At 47.4% G+C, this 19791-nt stretch overlaps 9 protein-coding genes across 9 annotated transcripts; 5 read left to right on the top strand and 4 right to left on the bottom strand.

Annotated features, from left to right (window-relative positions):
• Positions 1–269: 269 nt before the first annotated feature.
• On the top strand, positions 270–2079 carry PEX2_090380 (alpha-N-arabinofuranosidase; the record flags this gene model as incomplete). The annotated part of the gene is made up of 6 exons (XM_016746308.1): positions 270–376; positions 432–626; positions 691–818; positions 878–966; positions 1026–1125; positions 1181–2079. The coding sequence occupies 6 exons, from the start codon at positions 270–272 to the stop codon at positions 2077–2079; spliced, it is 1518 nt and encodes a 505-aa protein (XP_016597097.1).
• Positions 2080–2204: 125 nt separating this feature from the next.
• PEX2_090370 (uncharacterized protein) lies at positions 2205–2568 on the bottom strand (the record flags this gene model as incomplete). Its single annotated transcript, XM_016746307.1, has 3 exons — positions 2205–2259; positions 2328–2410; positions 2467–2568. The coding sequence occupies 3 exons, from the start codon at positions 2566–2568 to the stop codon at positions 2205–2207; spliced, it is 240 nt and encodes a 79-aa protein (XP_016597096.1).
• A 1338-nt stretch (positions 2569–3906) lies between these two features.
• PEX2_090360 (LLM class flavin-dependent oxidoreductase) lies at positions 3907–5004 on the top strand (the record flags this gene model as incomplete). The annotated part of the gene is made up of 1 exon (XM_016746306.1): positions 3907–5004. One exon carries the CDS (start codon positions 3907–3909, stop codon positions 5002–5004), a length of 1098 nt encoding a protein of 365 aa, XP_016597095.1.
• A 1608-nt stretch (positions 5005–6612) lies between these two features.
• PEX2_090350 (Transferase) lies at positions 6613–8145 on the top strand (the record flags this gene model as incomplete). The annotated part of the gene is made up of 1 exon (XM_016746305.1): positions 6613–8145. The coding sequence occupies one exon, from the start codon at positions 6613–6615 to the stop codon at positions 8143–8145; it is 1533 nt and encodes a 510-aa protein (XP_016597094.1).
• A 937-nt stretch (positions 8146–9082) lies between these two features.
• PEX2_090340 (MDR family MFS transporter) lies at positions 9083–10929 on the bottom strand (the record flags this gene model as incomplete). The annotated part of the gene is made up of 4 exons (XM_016746304.1): positions 9083–9724; positions 9777–10200; positions 10278–10657; positions 10717–10929. The coding sequence occupies 4 exons, from the start codon at positions 10927–10929 to the stop codon at positions 9083–9085; spliced, it is 1659 nt and encodes a 552-aa protein (XP_016597093.1).
• A 1664-nt stretch (positions 10930–12593) lies between these two features.
• On the bottom strand, positions 12594–13166 carry PEX2_090330 (cupin domain-containing protein; the record flags this gene model as incomplete). The annotated part of the gene is made up of 1 exon (XM_016746303.1): positions 12594–13166. The coding sequence occupies one exon, from the start codon at positions 13164–13166 to the stop codon at positions 12594–12596; it is 573 nt and encodes a 190-aa protein (XP_016597092.1).
• Positions 13167–13719: 553 nt separating this feature from the next.
• PEX2_090320 (cytochrome P450) lies at positions 13720–15520 on the top strand (the record flags this gene model as incomplete). The annotated part of the gene is made up of 4 exons (XM_016746302.1): positions 13720–13750; positions 13902–14089; positions 14142–14258; positions 14321–15520. 4 exons carry the CDS (start codon positions 13720–13722, stop codon positions 15518–15520), a joined length of 1536 nt encoding a protein of 511 aa, XP_016597091.1.
• A 547-nt stretch (positions 15521–16067) lies between these two features.
• On the top strand, positions 16068–17053 carry PEX2_090310 (SDR family oxidoreductase; the record flags this gene model as incomplete). The annotated part of the gene is made up of 3 exons (XM_016746301.1): positions 16068–16360; positions 16421–16546; positions 16615–17053. The coding sequence occupies 3 exons, from the start codon at positions 16068–16070 to the stop codon at positions 17051–17053; spliced, it is 858 nt and encodes a 285-aa protein (XP_016597090.1).
• A 418-nt stretch (positions 17054–17471) lies between these two features.
• Positions 17472–19346, bottom strand: PEX2_090300 (cytochrome P450; the record flags this gene model as incomplete). Its single annotated transcript, XM_016746300.1, has 6 exons — positions 17472–17699; positions 17763–17953; positions 18005–18357; positions 18426–18568; positions 18630–19010; positions 19071–19346. 6 exons carry the CDS (start codon positions 19344–19346, stop codon positions 17472–17474), a joined length of 1572 nt encoding a protein of 523 aa, XP_016597089.1.
• Between the last annotated feature and the right edge of the window lie 445 nt (positions 19347–19791).

Raw genomic sequence — 19791 nt, 5'->3', positions numbered from 1 at the left:
AGGGGTCATCATCCGGATCCCACAACTGTTCCCCCGCAGGAGTTTTCCCGCTTCAAGGCCCGAGACATCGGTTATTTTGATAAATCACCTGTGATCAAAGTACATCTCGCTTCTTTAATTTGTTTTCCTTGAATCGCGCCTTTTAAACCTTAACAAGGACGCCTTTTCCCTAAAGTGAATCGCGACTTTGGATCAGTTAAATCGCCTATTTAGCCAGAGTGACGCCTCCAACATAAACAGTAGAAACAAACTTCACATTTGTACAGAAGATGACGACCTTTACTAAATTGGAGGATCATGAGACGCCTCTCATCTCCGTGCACCCATCGAGGCGCATCTCCAAGATCAACCCGAACATCTATGCCGGCTTTACCGAGTAAGGCATCTCGGACCTCTTCCAGTTTCATGATTTGAACTAACTAGTTTTACAGGCATATGGGTCGCTGCATCTATGGTGGAATCTATGACCCTGGAAACCCGCTGTCAGACGAGAAGGGATTCCGAAAGGATGTCCTGGAGGCGTTGAAGGGGCTCAACATCCCTGTCGTTCGGTATCCCGGCGGCAATTTCTGCGCGACCTATCACTGGCTCGATGGCGTCGGTCCTAAGGATCAACGGCCAGCACGGTACGAATACTTCTCATGTGATATTTATTTTGCTAGAACTTTGCTGATGTTGATCTACTGAAAGACCAGAGCTTGCTTGGCTCGGAACTGAGACCAACCAATTCGGCACTGACGAGTTCATGCAATGGTGTGAGGCTCTAGGCACGGAGCCGTACCTTTGCTTCAACTTTGGTACCGGTACCTTGGATGAAGGTACGTTCTCATTTAACCCTGCTTTGACACGAAGGCATACTGATGTTGAACCTCTTTAGCCTTGGGCTGGGTTGAGTACTGCAATGGAACTGGCAACACTTACTATGCCAATCTACGAAGGAAGAATGGCCGTGAGGAGCCCTACAATGTATGTTCAGATAAAAATTGCAACCTGTTGAGCTGCGATCAATCTAACAACCTGAGCAGGTCAAATACTGGGCCCTAGGTAACGAGTGTTGGGGTCCCTGGCAAGTGGAGCAGATGACCAAGGAAGCATATGCTCACAAGGCGATTCAATGGGCCAAAGGTAATACTTCATTTCATTACTAGCAGAAACTTCGCGCTAATTATTTTCACTTCAGCTCTCAAACTCCTGGATCCCACCCTCATATTGATCCTCTGTGGCCAAGATGGCACTGCTTCATGGGATTACTACACACTAAACCAGTGTCTTGTCCCTGCCCATTCCGCGTTGTCAACCAGCTCAGTCCCTTTGATTGACATGCACAGCATCCACCTCTACACATCCTCATCATCCCATCTCCACAATGTTACCGCACCATTGGCAGCTGAGCGTGCAATTGAAATCACATCCGCCTTAATTGATCTCGCCAGGGTTGAAAACAAGGTTCCCCCCGAGCAACTTCGCCCAACAATCTGCTTCGACGAGTGGAACGTCTGGGATCCCATCCGCGCAGAGGGAAGCCAAGGCGCCGAGGAGAACTACACACTCTCCGACGCCCTCGCCGTCGCCGCCTGGTTGAACGTCTTTGTCCGAAAGAGCAAGGATGTCAGCATGGCGTGTATCGCACAGACTGTTAACGTCATCTCACCCTTGATGACCACCCCAGAGGGAATTACCAAGCAGACCACCTGGTGGCCGCTTTGGCTGTTCTCGCGCTACATGCGCGGTTGGACCGTTGCCAGTCATGTTTCCAGTGGAACATACGAGGGTGAGACTACTCCTCAGTGGATTCGAAGTGCCAAGGATACCCCCTGGTTGGATGTCAGTGCTACTGTCGGAGATGATGGGTTTGTCAATGTTGCTGTGGTGAATATTCACGACACTCAAGATTTGGAAAGTCGGGTTGAGGGTGCCCAAGGAGAAGTGGCTGTGTTCACGGTCACCGCAAGTGATTTGGCCGTGACAAATATGAACGGCAAGGAAGAGGTGGCGATCCAGGAGTCGACCTGGAATGGAAGTGGGTCGTACGTTTTCCCACGACACTCGCTTACTCTACTGAGATGGAAGGCTGAGTGACTTAACCTATGTGAGATGGTTTCATGAGGGCAGCAATAGACTTTCAAACAATAGATGTTCAATTGGTTCAATTTGGTCTTGGAATTCCAGCCTGAAGTGCCGGGTTAAATATATATATCTTAGCTCTAACCGTAGTTCACATCGTGAACAGCTCCATCTTCATCCACATGGATGTTGAGTCTAGATTCAATCGCACACGGTCAGCGACATGGTCATTACCTTCATGGCGCTTTGCAATGAGGCTTTACCTGTTCGGATTATGATCCATGGTCTTCATGTCACCTGGCTTCAATACTCGATGAACATCAGGAAGATCTTTCTTTGCAAAGGACTACCAATTAGTCAGATTAGGATGCTCATGTCGACAATTTTTCAAAAGTGACGTACTGTCTCATTACTAGTGTTGCTAATGGTCTTGCCCATGAGCTTGTTGACCCACTCGGACTTGTTCCCAAATGAGGAGTTGATTCCTGGAACAACGAGTGGCATAATGGCTGGTTCAACGTAATCAATATATCCAAAGGGACGTGTAAAAGAGAGAAGCAAAGTGAGGTTTGTCGCTGATATACCGCATCCTGAATCGATGACGTAGTATCCATATTGGGACTAGCGTCTTATCATCCATGCGCCTCTCAAGTTATCACTTTCCTCATTGGCCTCGGCATATTAACGACGTCAAGTTGGGGGAATTTCAAGATTCTGCACCACACAATTGGTCTCTATGTATTGAATCATATAGGACTGCGCGTTGAGGTAAACATATGAACAGACCGGAATTGCCGAATGCTGAGTCATGATCTGACGCGGGGCATGATGTGACGCGGGGTAGTAACAAGGCATTTCACGAGGTCCAACAGGGTGCATAACATATGCCGGTATTCGAGAATAACCTCAGCCGATAAGCTCAGGGCATGGAAGTTAAAGGACAAATTCAACCAAACCTGGGTAGTAACAGGCGGATAAGATCTGGACGGTTCAGTTGAGCTCCCGCATCTCGACGAATCGGGGCAGGTCAACCCCCTCCATCACCTCGGCCCTGAGTTGTTTGCGCTCGAGTTAGATTCGTAGGTAAGGGACCTCGAGGCGCTGTTCTGGGGTAGAACACACTTTCGGATAGGAACTGGTGGGGAAGAAACTTCCCGAAGGAAACATTCCACTTACTTATGCGAGTGACATCGGCATACATATTGCAGTGCAGCATTATCATGCTCATTAGACTCACCAAGAAAGCTTGACCTGCAACAGACCAGTAATCACTAAAAGCGATCGTAAAATGCAGGAGTGATACCCTGGCGTGAGTCTATAGCCGCAGAAGCATACCATGGCGAAGATGATCCCAATGGTCGTGTCATCAAGGGAATCAATCCTTCCTGAAAACCTCCGAGGTGGTTATCGAGGGATTTAGGATCTGCACAAGTTAACTCCGTGATTCACCTGCGATCTCGGCCATCTTGCTATAGGCTTATCTAGCGGGTCCTTTCAACCTCATATTGCGATTCTCATGAACCATCTTGCGCAATGCTGGCGCAATACCTTCCAGTTCACATACTATTATTTATCGAATGTAACAGAAGGAACAGCGCTTACTTGAATTAGTAGAGAATGCCAAGTGAAACATATGATCCGACGCGGAGGGTTATGGATGGTTATCAACTTGCGTGCTAAGACGCAATCTTATACCATCTTGCGTCATGCATTGATGCCAAATCAACCCAGAGACACAACGATTTTGAAGTATTAAAAGAAGATCTATCCTCCATAAGATGAGAGGTAAAACAGTATCCGACAAGAAAATAAAGCAGCTCAAAAGGTTGAAAAAGAGTCACTATGGCGGAATTCATCAGTCTCACCTTCCCGAATGCCTCTACTGAGATCAATCCCATCCCCAACGCTTCTATTGATCCAGAGTATCTCGTTCGCTACGCTCGCAACCTTGATGATTACGGTTACAACTACACGCTGGTTCCCTACGGCTCCGCATTTTATGATCCATTCACCATTGGAGCCACCATTTTGGCAGTGACCAAGAACATCAAGGTCATCATTGCTCTGCGACCCAACACACTGTACCCCACAGTCGCAGCAAAAGCGCTAGCTACACTCGACCAGCTGAGCCGCGGTCGTGTCGTTGTTCACTTTATCGCAGGTGGAAGTGACGCAGAGCAGGCCAAGGAAGGTGACTTCCTGAGCAAGGATGAGCGCTACGGCCGCCTTGAAGATTATATTAAGATTCTCCGTCGTGCATGGGAGTCCGCGGAGCCCTTTGACTGGGACAGCAAATACTACACCTTCAAGCAATTCAGCAACCAAGTACGACTCACCGGTGCCTCAATTCCAGTTTCAGTTGGCGGCTCATCCCCCGAAGCGTACCGCATTGGAGGCTCCCTTGCTGATATCTTTGGACTTTGGGGTGAACCTTTGAAGGAAACCAAGGAACAAATTGATCGCATCTATGCTGAGGCAGCAAAGGCCGGTCGCCCAGAGTCCGACAGACCTCGCATCTGGGTGACCTTCCGTCCTATTGTCGCAGAGACCGAGGATCTCGCCTGGGCCAAAGCACACCGAACCCTCGATGCCCTGAATGCCAACCGAGCGAACGGTCAAAGCAGAGTCCCTGCGAATGCGCCTACCCCACAGAACGTTGGCTCTCAGCGTCTTCTTGATATTGCCACTCGTGGAGAGGTCCAGGACCGCGCACTTTGGTACCCTACTGTTACCGCAACAAATGCTCAGGGTGCATCTACTGCCCTTGTTGGATCAGTGCAGACTATTGTCGATTCTCTTGTTGACTACGTTGATCTTGGCGCAGACCTCATCTCCATCCGAGGCTATGATAATCTTAATGATGCCATTGATTATGGACGATTTGTTCTTCCCAAAGTTCGGGAAACGCTGAAGGAACGGGAGAATGATGCTTCAAAATAAATAACGAATATGTGAAATAGTCTTAGTATATATCATCACACCTCATTACATATATGTATCGAAATATACCTTGCACTTAAGACCTTTCTCTTTCCGCTCTAGTTCTGACCTCTTGCCACCATTTGATCCCCGAGTAAAATTAAGCAACTCGCTAAAGCTTCTGGAGGCTTATGTCGTAGAATCGTTCACAATAACTGAATTCTATACCGTCCGATTGTTAATAACCGGAGTGGCAGATGGATGCTGAGACATGAGAAAAAGGATGTGTGAAAAAGCTGTTCACGCTTAGAGATTAGTGTCTCGGGATGGTGATCAGGCTTCGCTATTGGAAGCTAGGCTCCGACATCCAAGCGGGATCTCCTTGTTTTCAAACCAAATATCGCGAAGTTCCTTCCACATCCGAGCTTGAAGCTTCCGTCCCTCACTTGGGGGTATTACAAGACTACCAAATGCTTAGATAGTGTGAATACTAAACGGAAACGGAACGAGTCACTCAAGTAAGTTGTTGTTGATCCAAAAGTTTCCACAACCATCTGCCACGAGCAACGACGCCCTTAGCAAGGGCTGTCCTCCCATCTCCGCAGATCGCCCGTCATATATGTTCAATGACTCCATTACAGTTTTCCGAGGCTAGGAGAAGTCTCGGGTAATATTTGCCACTGTCTAGCTGGGGCAGGCTGCATAGAGAGTGGTTGGTCCAAAGGCGCAACCAAATAATCGCCTATCAATCCCTACATGATATAGACAACCAAGGGTTTGGTGATGAGATATGAGATTCGCGAGTGAAACGACTAGAGCTAAATCAAAGCTTTCAGCACTTTGGCAACATCGACAGCTATACTCTCAGTCACCTAGACGTACTCAACGCTACCTGTGAGGGTGAGTTGTCTCGGATGCCCGTTTCCCTTTGACCCTCGTTTGAGGAGGGAATGGTAGAAAATAGGTGACGAGCAAGGCTGTGGATAAAAGATTGGCTTGTAGTGATGACTCCCAACCTGTGATGTTAACTACTGAATAAGTTCCAGGGATGACTCCAGCTTGAAATATGGCGACTTGCAGGCCATCCCCTCCGACCTCCTGCTCTAAGCTGATGGCGAACCGCCTCACGCTTTCGAACCCATTCATGTCAAGCAGTATGGAAAGAATACTATCACATTTGCCTCGTTCCCACGTGGACGCTTCAATATTATGCTTGACCGCATACCCTGTTTCAAATATTCGGACTGCGGGCGACTTAGTACCAAAGAGCTGGTTTAGTACATGGCTTCCGGCCGGAATAGATATAGCAAGTCAAGAATGAGGGTCACTAAGATATAGTCAATTATTCAATGTATCAAGAATAATATGCGAATATGAATAAGTTGGTAAAGATCTCAAGTGTTTTTTCTATCGTGGGATTCTTCTTTCACACCGCTATTTAGCGATTCAAGATGCGAGGGATTGATCTAGAAGGGGTTAGTGGACGATCCCTGTAAGTACGCGATGCGTCGCATGAGATAGAGCACACATGGAACTGTTATAAGTTTTGGCAGAGATTATTCCATATTTTTCAGAGAACCCAAGACAAAGTCCGTCTTGGCATATCCAAAGTTGTGATCATTTGACAACATGACAATACCTGAAACAAAGAATGAGTCCGTGAGGACATTTGAACCATTCTATCTCACCTGCTTAGATCACACTGTGGGACCGATTTTCATGAATTTCTTCATATCGTTCCGCTGCAGCAACATCGAAGAATGCCTCGTTACCATCAACCAGGGAATTTCTGGTCTTATAGATAGGCTCCCTTTTTTGAGCGGAGATGTCATTGAAACGACCACACCAAATGGCAGGAGGAATGTAATGCAGGTCGTGCCTTCCTCAATTCTGATCCACGAAGTTCCTATGATTTCCACGAAACATCACCCCCACCACGTCATCCCAAATACACCACGCCAAAGCAAAGGAAAAGTTCATACGACCGAGATATTTGCATCTCTTGACGACTCATATGTTCCTCCAGTCTCCTTGTTGCCCCAATCACCAGGCCCGAGGCCCGTTTTCCGTCTCCAGGTCAATGTCCTCGCGGATGGACTTGTTCTAGCGATAGGGTTCCACCACAGGGTATTTGATGGTACAGGAGTCGGGCTGTTGATCGAAATGCTAGCCCAGTGCTGTCGCAGCCCCGGCTCACTGGGTTTGACACGCTCAAGTGAGCTGAAGGATGAGATTAATTTGAGACGTCTGGTTGACGATACTGGGATCTTAACAGCCGGGTCACCCTGTTGGCACAAAGAAGAAGGCCAGAACAGCAAGATAGAGACGCCAACGGCAGGTTCGAAAGGGGTCCTGCCGAAACTGGATATCTACTCTTTTCAATTCTCGGCTGCGACCATCGCACAGCTCAAGACCGCTTGCAACGGAGTATTGTCGGATATCCTGTCCCGACAGTATGATGACGCGCGGTCTATGGGTGAATCAAAAGATTCTAGGCCAAAATTCATCTCCACCAATGACATGTTCACCGCTCTAGTTGCACTAGACATGTATAAAGCTCGAAGCGACCAGATCAAAGACGGTCAAACCGACCCCAACCCAGAGATGATCATGGTTGTCGACCTGCGTGAGAAACTTGCCTCCCTCCCAAGTACTTATCTTGGGAATGCTGTCTCTGTCGTTACAGCAATTGCGCACTCCCATGATGGGATTCTTAACACGGCTTCGACAAAGAGACAACATCCGACCATAGGCAATACCGAACTTCTCGAAATCACAGCACTGGCACTGCAGCTTCGCCAAAATCTCGCCTTGATCGACGACGCACATGTGCGCGAGGATCTAGCACGCCTGACAAGGAAACAGGATTGGAGCCAAATGCGTGCACGCCTCCCGGACACGATGTTGTCAAGTTGGCGACACCTCAAGGTGTATCATTTGGATTTTGGCCCAGCTCTAGGTCGAGTTGTTGAGTTCAACCCCCGCGCTGCGCTTCTGGACGGCTTGTGTAATATCCAGCCTGAGCGTGCGGGTGATGGGTTTGGAGAGAAGGCCGGGTGGGAGGCTTATGTTACGCTACAATCTAATGTTATGGGATCATTGCTTCGAAATGGGTTATTGAGTACTTTGTCACAGGACAAAGTTGCAAGATATATTTCATAAATGCTTGTTTGGACAGTGACATAGTATCAAGAGCTTTCGGTTATTCTTTACTTTTTCTTTTCTATTATTCAGGCTTCGTTTTTCTTATAGCAAAATACTTGAGTAAAGATGAAAATAGCAGAAGAAATAGGAGATTAACGAAAATATCCGCTGCCACAAAATTCCTTGCTAACACAAGATATTTTCCCCTACCTAGCTCTATGCAATGTATTATAAGAGCAGAAGTATACCAAATCCTAGGTATTACTAGCTATAAAGGCCGTCTTGGACATTCGTGGGATACACCAATCACACAACAACTTATTCTGAGGATGATGTATCACTCCATTGATGACTTATTATTTAATGAGACCAGATTTCAGATAAACTGCTGCATTCATCATGTGTAAGCCACCTTTGCAGCTACAGGATGTCTTGGAATGAGGCGAGGGCTGATGAAAGACCCCCTTGCATATATATGTACTGACTCCTAGCCAATAACATAATCTTTAGAAGTGGGACTAAAATATCGAGTCCTTCTACTCCGTACCTCGGAAATTGAAGTATTTCCATTAACAGTAAAACCTGTGGGAAATATTCTCTCCTTCCATTGCCAATCTGCAAGACAAAAGAACAGGAAAGATGTTTCAGTCAATTGAGACTCGGAACCAAGACTAGAAGCTCGTGCCGGTCATTCCCACGGCAGTCGAGATCCCGGGGTAAAAGCAATAGCTGTAGTATTAAGTAAGTAAAGCTAGCGATGTTGAATATTAATCTAGAGCAGGAAGATCCCGTCATTAAATACTCCCCATTGACTTGCGCCGTCCAGGGGAACTCTTCTTCCCCCCTGCGAGCGCCTATAACTAATCCCCAATATAAATATATATATCAACCGAATAATCTAGAAACCAATGTCGTATCTTCCATCATAACTGTTATTCTCGCTTTTGGCCCTCCCTCACAGGGCTGCCGTCAACTTCTTCTTTTTAACCGAAATCCACTGGAGAGACAATGCCCCAACTATTGAAAGAGCACTCATTGCGACTGCGATGTAGAACGACTGGGTGACAGCATTGTTGTACGCTTGTAGAACGACATGGATGTGGTCAGGGAAAGTTTCCCGTAACTTTGTTGCTCCCGCCTTGACAACCGCTGCTGGGTCAAGCATCGGAGCGAATTTCTGAACATTTGCAACCAGACGATTCTGGAAGACATTTTGGGCAATGGAAATAAAAACAGCACCCGAGAGAGTTTGGGTAAACGCGACTAATGTAGTCGCAACGGGGACATCGGCTTCCTGAACTGCCGCCTGCACAACAATCGTTGGCAGCTGCATCCCCATGCCTGCTCCAATACCAGTCATAGCTTGGTAGCCTATCCACTTCGCAGGGCCAGAACTAGGCTCCAAGGTTGTGAGGAGGCCATTGCCGACGCTGAAGATTACCGTCGCAGCCAGCACGAAAGGATTGTAGTATCCAGAAACCGTTACGAGTACGGCCGAAACCATTGTAAAGATAGTGACTCCTAGAATCAACGGGAGGTTCATCACGCCAGACTTAGTAGCACTGGCCCCTTTAATTGCCTGGAACCAAAGGGGAAGCTGCGAAACGGACGGTTAGTAGGGATCCCCAGGTCGGAGAAGAGAAACATACATAGTAGACCGAGACGAAGAACGCGCCGCCGAGGCAAGTGCTATAGGCCAATGCACCCCACACGTTGCGATTCTTGATGATTCGAGGGGGTACTGTCGCTAGATCCTGTCTAACATGCTGAACGTACATCCAGAAACAAAGACCCAACCCAAATAGCACAAATAACACGATAATCCGCGGATTTGCCCAGGGGTATTTTTGACCTCCCCATTGCAAAGCGAGAAGGAGACAAACGATAGTGGGTAAGAAAATGGCGGTGCCAATCAAATCCAGACTCTGTAGTTTCTCGCGGCTTGTGAGTTGCTTCTGGGGTGGTTTATCCTTGAAGAAAAATGCAATCACCACAGCTGTGACCGCTCCCAATGGGAGGTTAATGTAGAAACACCACCTCCAGGTTGCATGATCTGTTAAAGCACCTCCTAACCTGTTGTGATATGAGATGTCGTTAGTGAGAGATCAGAAAAATGGATCACCGTCCGTAAGATGAGAGACATGACTTACAACGGACCAGCCACGCTGGAAATTCCAAATATGGCTCCAATACCCCCGGTAAAGATCGCACGCTTTCGCAAAGGTACAAGGGTTGCAATGACAAGAATGGAGCCCGAAAGAAGGCCTCCAGCTCCTACACCCGCTAGAGCTCTCCCAATAATCAAACCCGTCGAGGTTGGGGTAACGCCGCAGACAAGGGATCCCAGTTCGAACAAGGTCAAGGCCGTCATGAAGGTCCATTTGGTTGAATAGTAGGAGTAAAGCTTTCCGAAAATGAGGGTTACCGCACATGTAGTCAACATGTAAGCGCTACCATACCAGCCCATGTCATCAAGCGAATTGAATTCGGCGGTAATTTTTGGAATTGCAGTCGCGACGATTGTGTTGTCCTATGCAAAGTGACGGTTAGTAGGCTTATAATGAGGTTGTGGGATACATAGCACCATACAAGGGCCATACAGAAAACAGCACAACAAAGCCCGATCATGACAGGAATGAGTTTCCAGATGGATGGATACTCTGCTTCATCTTGGGGGCTATCGGGCACTCTGGCTTGTTCTTCTCCTTCCTTGCGTAGCAACTCTGTCGTCGATGCCGGTGGTGAGTTTTTTGAGCCATAGTGGCCAAGTTCGACATAAGCTGATTTGTTGTCGCTCGCCATGGTTGACGTAAAAACAGTCGGCAATAGCTTTCAGTCCGAAGAGTGTTGATTTTGAATAACAGTCACCCTTTTATCAGTCAACACTCGGTTGTACAATGCAACGTCAGGTAAGGGGTGGCAGTTCATAAATAAGCTTGCATAAAACTGAGTATACCTGAGATGAAGGTTGAGACCGAAGAATGCGGGCTGAGTGTCAATGTGGCAGCATTCCGCACGCCTCAATGTAGAGTGATCATCATTGTTTGTGTCACCAAAACATGATGTTTCAGCTCTATTTCACTATTCCACATTCATGCTTAGTATCCCCTAAATGCAGCATGGGCATCTTACATAATTGTTCCTTGGGGTCTAGTGGACAGAACAGGATCATCGAAGAGTAGCAACAAGAAATGCACGGCTGTTCATCATTTGTTTATTGGTGTAGCTTATCTGGTGCGAAGTAGCAGGGAAGAAATTCCCAAAGGAGCCGTATTGGAGGGATTTTACTTTTATAACGCTCCGATCCACGGAGAGCACCCAATTACTCTATTACTGTGTAGTGGCGCCAAGGCGGGCAACCATGGTGTGGACTACTTCTTGGAGATTGCGGATGTTGCTACGGTGTGCCTGTGGCAGGGTGCCGTTGGCCGATTCCTCGGCCACAATATAGAAATAAATTCGAACTGGTTGCAAAACATGGTCAAAATCTTGGCGCACGGTAAATTTAATATTCGAGATCCCCTGGTAGGAATCATATGTTGGGTAAAGGGGTTCACAACACGTCAATTGAAGGAGCAATGCTCACGTCAGTGGGAACCTGACTACCAGGAACTGGCGCAATCGTCCGGTACACCTAGCTTGTGATTGACCACACGCAGGGGAACTTGCCATAGCCCTGGAGGTAGTTGTCGCACTTAATGCTGAAGATTGTGCCAGTCATAAAGATAGACAGCGCTTCAATTCGCTAGACAGTTTCTCCGATCGGGCTGGTAGCATTCTTCCCCGTTCCAGTCGTTAGGACTTCGTAGAGAGGGCCCACGAACCATTTACCCCTGGTAATTGGGCCTTGTAAACGTACAGCATGGAAACCAGACAAGCTCTCAATCGAATGTGAGATATCGCCGAATATATCTGTGTGTTTGGGTTTATATTTGAACTCAACGCGTTTCATGACAAGTGGGTTACGAGAATCATGCCAAAATACCCTGAAGTCTCCTAAATAGAAGGATGGCATCGGATAGTACTGAATGCGCAAGGACGCCCTGAGGCCGTGGGGTCGGGGTGATGAGGGGAGGGACGGGCCGCTACTATGATCCGTGGATGTTAGTAGGACTCTAATAGTCGGTGGTTGTCTTACCTTTTGTCTGGTGGGTTTAATTGGATGAAAACTTGTTGGACTTGGTTGAGTGGAGAATGTTCAATTTGATGGAGTCGATGGAAGGGTGGTATGGAGAGAAGAGGAAAGGGATGAAAACGAAAACATCTTAATAAACTCCCTCCGTTCCATCCAACTCAGCATAAAGTCCTACCAAATAGGCTTCAACTATTATCATTTACGCGCTAACTCATCTTGCATATCCGCTAAAGACATTGTTTCCTAGTAGCTAGTTGTGCAGTGGTCATATACCAATCCAGGCATACAACCTCTATTGCCCCACAATCACCCCAGATGAGACTACATCAAATCAAGTCGAGTCCTTCAAACCCGGAATCCCTCCGAGATGCTCACCCATCACTTCTCCCCCAACCACCAAGTTATTTACAGGAATGGTGACTGCTAACATCCGAGCCCAGTCGGAACTCACATTCTTCCAAGAATGCATCGTTCCACGCTGAACCACCACCTCTCCGGCGCGAATATTCTCCGTCTCTCCCGAGTCCAACGTGAGCAGCATCTCACCGCGAAGAACAACCAAGAAATCGATCGACATTGTGCGATGTAGAGGTGATTCAACGCCTGGCGCCATGTCATAAGATCGGAGAACTGCTGCATCCGAGATGGTCAAGCCAGGGGGATCTTTGAGTAGCGCGCTGTAATTGTTGACATCCGCATCCTTCGTTAGGCTAGCAGGAATCTTGGTAACGTATGTCAAGGAGGCTGAGGCTCCTGCCTCTATCTCCTGGACAGGAATCTCACGTGGGAAGGACCTCTCGAATACGGACTTGCCGTCTGGCGTATGGGTTGTGATTACTCTGGTTGGAGGGGGCAGAGTGGTAGGAGGCACTGGGCCATTGTCCGCAGGAAGAGTTACCGTCATGGCTGTTTCACGGCTGTTTGTTTCAATTCCTCAAGTTATTAAAATGTGATTGAGAAGAGCGGTAGACATGTACCTAGAAGAAAAGGGGTTTTATCTTTGGTCTAGGAAAGATTAGGTCATGAGTTTAGTTACGTATCTTTGGAAAAAGAAAACATATAAAGTCTAATGGTATACGGAGTGCGGAGTACTCCAAGCTGATTTCGGACTAGTAGTATGTACCTACCAACTAAAGTAGGCAAGTGTGAGGCATTATTCTACTAGATGTTGGACATCGTCGATATGGAGTACTCCAGTCCTTCCCCCCTTCTCCCCCCTATCGGTATTCCGTAAATGTAAGCTTACATTGAATGATAAGCATTCAGGTGCATGTTGGTTAATTCCGGGCTGAGTACTCCGTACGGAGTACAGGGATGATCACCTTGGACACTTTCCAAAGTGCCAATCATCATTGGCCACGAACCATTCCCTGATACTCCGTATGCAACCGGCAATTAATCCATGCGTGGATGCCACACTGGAATGGAAAATTGGTAGCCTTCTCGCTCGGCAACCAATGTGTTCCCACGTGAGAGCAAAATCCGAAGGTAAGTCCGAACGTTGACAATTGCTTTTTTTGACCAACAGGTGTGGTCGCGTTTCGTCCCTGCATCGAGAACTACCCACTACATTTATTCACCCTCATCTACAGCGATTTTCTTAGGCTGCGGGATTCTAACATGCTATCGACACTTGCAGGGCTTCTTGATGGCTCTCTTGTGATAATCACCTCCCTCGTCGTGCTTGCATCTCTAGCATTTTTGCAGTACCGCTCGACGCCCCCGTTTCCTGTGATCAACGTGAGAAAGAAAGATTGGACTTTGAGCAATGGGAGAAATTGTTTCCTAACGAATGCGGCCGACCTCTTGCTCGAAGGTCAAAGACAGGTCAGTACTCAGAACCCATCTCGTGCGAAATGCTAACCACTCTCATTGAAAGACTGATGGCCCGTTTTGCATTATCACCGATCGAAAAACCATGACATACCTTCCACCACATTATGCGGAGTATATCAAGAATGACCGACGGTTCAGCTTCACGGAATACGCGCACCGAGTATGTAGACTCACATCATATTCTACACCCCCAACTTAAATTGCTTAAGCTAATATTCTAAGGACATGATGGGCTATTTGCCAGGATTTGATGCTTTCGGGTCCTTACTTAAGTCCGGGATTCTCATTGAAATAGTTCAGAAGAGACTATCCCCGATGATTGACAAGATGAGCGGCATTCTTTCCAACACCATGGATGAAGCCCTTCAAAGCCAATGGAGTGAAGAAACAGAATTTCATGAGATTCCCCTTCACGCAACCGTATTGGCAATGGTTTCCAGAGTGACCGGACGAGTCTTCGTCGGTGCCGAATTATCCAACAATCCAGACTGGTTGCGACTCAGTGTCACCTATACGGTGAATGCATTCATGGCGTCCAAGGAACTCGGAAAGTATTCGTGGCCCGTACGTTGGATCGTTCAATGGTTCAATGTTCGCGCGCAGCAGGTTCGAGCTTCTCTCAAAGAAGCACGACAGATCCTTACACCTATTCTCGCCCAGCGGGCGCAGGAAAGAGCCGCAAATGGAGGCATGAGCACAACGGAGGATGCCATTGAGTGGCACCAGCAATTGGTGGGGGACAGAAAGTCCGACGGGGTGGTCGTTCAAGTAGGATTGGCCCTGTCTGCTATTCACACTACGGGAGATCTGCTTTTTAAAACCATCGGCCAGCTTGCTCATCACCAGGAGGTCATACCGGCAGTACGCAAAGAGATTGCGGACGCTATATCAACGCATGGGCTGAACAAGACCGGTGTTTATCATATGCAGCTTCTAGACAGCATCATCAAGGAGACGCAGCGCCTGGATGCAGTGGCACTGGCCATCATGAACCGGTACGCGACCGAGGAGGTCGAATTGCCGAACGGGGTGACAATTCCCAAGGGATCCCAGACTTCAGTTATCACGGATATCATGCGCAGTGAGAAGACTTATGAGAACGCCAAGGAGTGGGATCCGTATCGCTTCTATAACATTCGGCGAAGTGGCCAGGAGCAAAAGGGTCAACTAGTCTCTGCGACAGCGGAACATTTCGCCTTTGGTTTTGGCAAGCATGCGTGTCCCGGACGGTTTTTTGCAGCACACGAACTCAAGATTATGCTGGCGCATATTTTGTTGAAATACGACTTTGAATATATTGGAACAGACCGGCCTAAGGTTAGAGTGGTCGGGACCGATGTTCTTGCAGATAATAGTCCCAGGATGCAAGTGCGCCGTCGACATGACTATGTGATTCCGAGGGCAACGGATGAGACAGCTTAGCATTACGTGGACGTACGAGGATGGATATATGTCTACATGGCTACCTAATTAGATATCAACGTTTTAGCATAGAATTATTTAGAGGGTCTTTCATTGTGTCTCTGCTGATAATAAATGCAGTAATCAGCTTATTACCCAAACATGCCATATTTGTCTTTCAACATGCCTTTCTCTTTATTTTTCCCAGGGTATTATTACTGCCCATAAGGCCGAAATAGAGATGCTTGGGCGGATATGGATCTGCACTCTAAAGTCCGGGCGTTGTTTTATGGCGGGATGGGCGGATATCCATTGAATATGATTAGACTTGGTAGATGATCATCGTTCATAACCCCAGACACAGAATAATAAGCTTACATCATACTGCATAACGCCCCTGGAGGAACAAAGAAACGGTCAGACCTATGCGAAATGAACGAGAGGGGATAAGCTCTTAACTCCGACCCCTCCATCTGGCACAGCACGTATCCCTTCGTGCGACATCGTATCTAACTTCGCTTTCTCCCACATCTAGTTTATTCGAAAATCAACAATCACCTAACTTACCATGGCCGCTACGAAGTTGACTTGGCTAATTACTGGCGCCTCGTCGGGTATCGGGAAATCCCTTGCCTCGGAGGCTCTCAAAGTCGGCTACAAGGTCATTGCGACAACGCGTGATGTTGGCAAGGCTGAAGCTGCCTACCCAGACTTTTCAACCAAAGGCGGAATCTGGATTGGACTCGATCCTGCTCAAAAGGATGCCTACGATCAATTCGCCAAGTACTCCCAGGAGCACAACGTGGATGTTCTAGTAAACAATGCAGGCTATGCTTTCATTGGCGGTGTTGAAGATACAAGGTTTGCAGCTACCGGCGAGTTTTGTCTATTAGCTGGGCTTGTGAGCTAAGTGTTGGATAGTGAGGCCGAAGTTCGCAACCAAATGGAAGTTAACTTCTACGGGCCTCTTCGTGCTGTTCGAGCCTGTCTTCCAGTCATGCGTGCACGAGGCTCTGGTCATATCATCCTCATCAGCAGTGGTGCTGGGTAGGTTTATGTCCGATGATTGAGTTTTTATTTGAAATTGGCTAATTGAGGTATTTACCAATAATCAGCTTCATCGCGCGTCCCGGGAGATCGACCTATTCAGCTAGCAAATTCGGTATCGAGGCTGTTCACGAGTCCCTTTCCCACGAGGTTCGGACTCTCGGCATCAAAGTCCTGATTGTGGAACCTGGTGCCTTCCGAACTCCCTTCTCAAGCCGTATTATTACTCCCTCTCACCTTGAGAATGGTTTCAGCGACGGCTATAAGGGTACTGCTGTGGAGCAGATGGTCACTGGCTCTCGATCGCTTACCTCGATCCCGGATTTTATTAGAGGAGATCCAGACAAGGCGGCTCGGGCAGTCATTGATGCTACCGTGACCGGATATGATTATCTTCGCTTGCCACTGGGGAAGGACTGTGTGGTCGCCTTGGAATCGAAGATTGGGGAGCTTCAGAGAGACCTAGACGCCACCCGAGCAATTGCTACGTCCACCGATATTGATTAAATCACGTTGCCAAGGTACTTCAAATCAAGATATTTTAGACTCATAGTCACAATGGAAAAACTAGATTGCAAGACCCAGATATTCCAAGTCCTCAAACCACTTCCGATGTACTTGTCTCAGATCTAACTTGTTATATATATATAATTCCAGGGCTTTAAGTTCACAGACCGTGTACACCCCTTGGTGGTTCACCCCCTTTTTACTAAGGACCTAGTCGCAAACCTATTCTTATTTTTCCTCTCTCGGTCTAGGCCACTTCGCTATACCTACTAATTGTGATATTGCACATCCAAATTATTCTTCGATTGCCTTAATATGAAGCGTAGACTAACATCTAGATAGATCCCCCAGAGGTCCTCTCAGATTACCTCACAAACACCCATGCTGTCGAAAGAAAGTCCCAACTTCCATCCTAATTTCAATTGGCTCGTTTTTTGAACCAAAATTTAGTCGTAGGATCGACAACCGTCAGCACACCTGCAGCGGTTCCCATTGGATTTGGGGCGGTGGTATCCGATAGCTTGAAATCGTAATACTTCAAAAAGCGCGCCAGGACAACTTTCGCTTCGTGGATGGCAAAGAAGCGACCAGGACAGGCTTGAGTGCCCAGGCCAAAGACTAGGTGATCATTCCCGGTACCAACGGCCTATGTAGATACGGAGTGGTCAACGAAAAAGTCTCAATAAAACCCCAGAAGAATAATACATACCTGAAACTTTGAGTCTGAATTTGGCTCATTGCGCAGTCTCTCGAAGCGAAACCCGTCAAAAACTTCTGGGTTCTCAAGCGTGGAGTGTTTGAAGACATTGTGGTTCGTGTCTACCCCAACAAGAACACCAACGGGAAGATGGGTACCATCTGCCATGGTGAATGGGGATGTGACCTTGCGAATTGTGCCAACTAAGGAAAATCAGTGATGGGATCTGTGCTGGGGAATCGGTTTGCACCTACCAAGCATGAAGAGAACAAATCTCTGGCATTCCCGAATAAAGGAATCCATCTTTCGAAGCTTGGCAACGTTTACTCTGTTCATTGGGACATCACCTAGAGCTAAGACCTCTTCACGAAGCGGCTCGATGTACTCAGGTCGAGAGGTGAGATCATACATGAGGTGAGTAACTGTCGAAGCAGTTGTAAACAAAGCGGCACGACTGGTTCCCACCTGAGCGGTGATTTGAAAATCCACATCTTTGCCCTTGTCTCCTTTGATGGTGTCCATAACCAGTTGAATCAGGTCATCGGGCGGGGTGAAATCGGGCTTCTTACTGTCTTCGAGACGTTTCTGGATGACTGGCTGGATGATCCTATAGACTTGAAGTTAGTAAACTTACAGTATAATGTATATTCGAAAGTAGAGTAATTCAATTAGTACCTTTTGGCCTCCTTTTTGGCTTCTCGAACAGCGTGCAATTTTGGATGTCTCCAAGCGATGAACGGTCTGAGGAGAGGATGGGCGGGCCATAGATCAGGAACGCTGGCAAATGCGCCTTGGGTCATAACTGTAATGGCTTTGATCTTTGAAAAGGAACGTCAATATTAGTCTGATGGATAACGTTCGCGTTTGTCTCGGACTCACCCATTGCTCGTCACGACAAAGGGGCTCCCCAACAAAGACACGTTGGGAGACCATGATAATCATCTTCACTGCCACAGGGAACAGTGCAAGTTCTGTCCACTCTTCGCATTCGCCGACCTGGGTTTTAATTGCCCGGATGGCCTCATCATCCACTACGGTGTAAACCTTATCGAGGAGACGACCAAGGTGACCCCGGAGTAAGGAAGCAGTAGCCTTCTCATGCCCTGTAATCCCCGTATGATCACCTAGGAAGAAATCATAGGAGCCTTGCTGGAAGCTTAACTTGGTATCAGTTGAATTTTTGATCACATCCAAGCATTGATTTGGGATGATGACAATCTCTCCGGGGAAGTGTTTGATGCGGTAGGCACTCGTCGGATACTACTAGATATGTTAGAAGATCAGGTTTCGAAACTCGCAATCTGTCAAATTGTGCCTCACTTGGGTTGATCCACGCGCCAAAGCTTCGCGATAATCGTTGTTCTTGACTTCCACTAGTGGAGCATTGACCTTCGGTTGGGCCCAAGAGTCAAGCCAGCTACGGGCCACAAAATGCGATGGACGCTTATTGAATGTTTGAGACAATTCGCGGTAGAAATAAAGAACCAGCGAGAGGAGGAATGTGGTCACTGAGGCTGTAACAAAAGAAACCGAGGAAGAGCCCAGCTTGTCGCTCCATAAACTGGAGCTTAACAACAGGACAACGGAAGAGGCCATGTTGCTTTGCTTTGGATTGGATTTACTTTTCTCTCTATACAATGAAGGCTTTCAGTCCTCACTTTTGATGTTCATGCAGAAGGCCTTGCATAAGAGGTCACAGAAGCAAGCTTGGAATAGTTACGCTAAAACGTCCAGATAAGCATGCAAGGCCAGAAACTTGTACAACATCCCTTGCTCAGCAATTGTTAGTGCGTAAGCGAGGCTACAAATAAGCCCAAATATGTATTTTCCTAGTGCTGATTATGTTTCCCATTCCCAATCCAACTTTACACGTTGCACTAGTGCTTATATATCTGAACATCAGCACTCCCCAGGATTGGGAGCTCACCAAAAACCATGCGATTTAGCTTACATAGAATGCACCCGATAATTATATTTCCATGCTTGGAGTAATTGCCAACTCATAAATATTTTAATTAAAGAAACAAGACCAAAGACTATC

The sequence above is a fragment of the Penicillium expansum genome (assembly GCF_000769745.1).
Source record: "Penicillium expansum strain MD-8 chromosome Unknown contig309, whole genome shotgun sequence".
Lineage (NCBI taxonomy): Eukaryota > Fungi > Ascomycota > Eurotiomycetes > Eurotiales > Aspergillaceae > Penicillium > Penicillium expansum.
The sequence above is the reverse complement of the archived record's forward strand: the minus strand, read 5'-3'. Positions and strand labels throughout refer to the sequence as shown.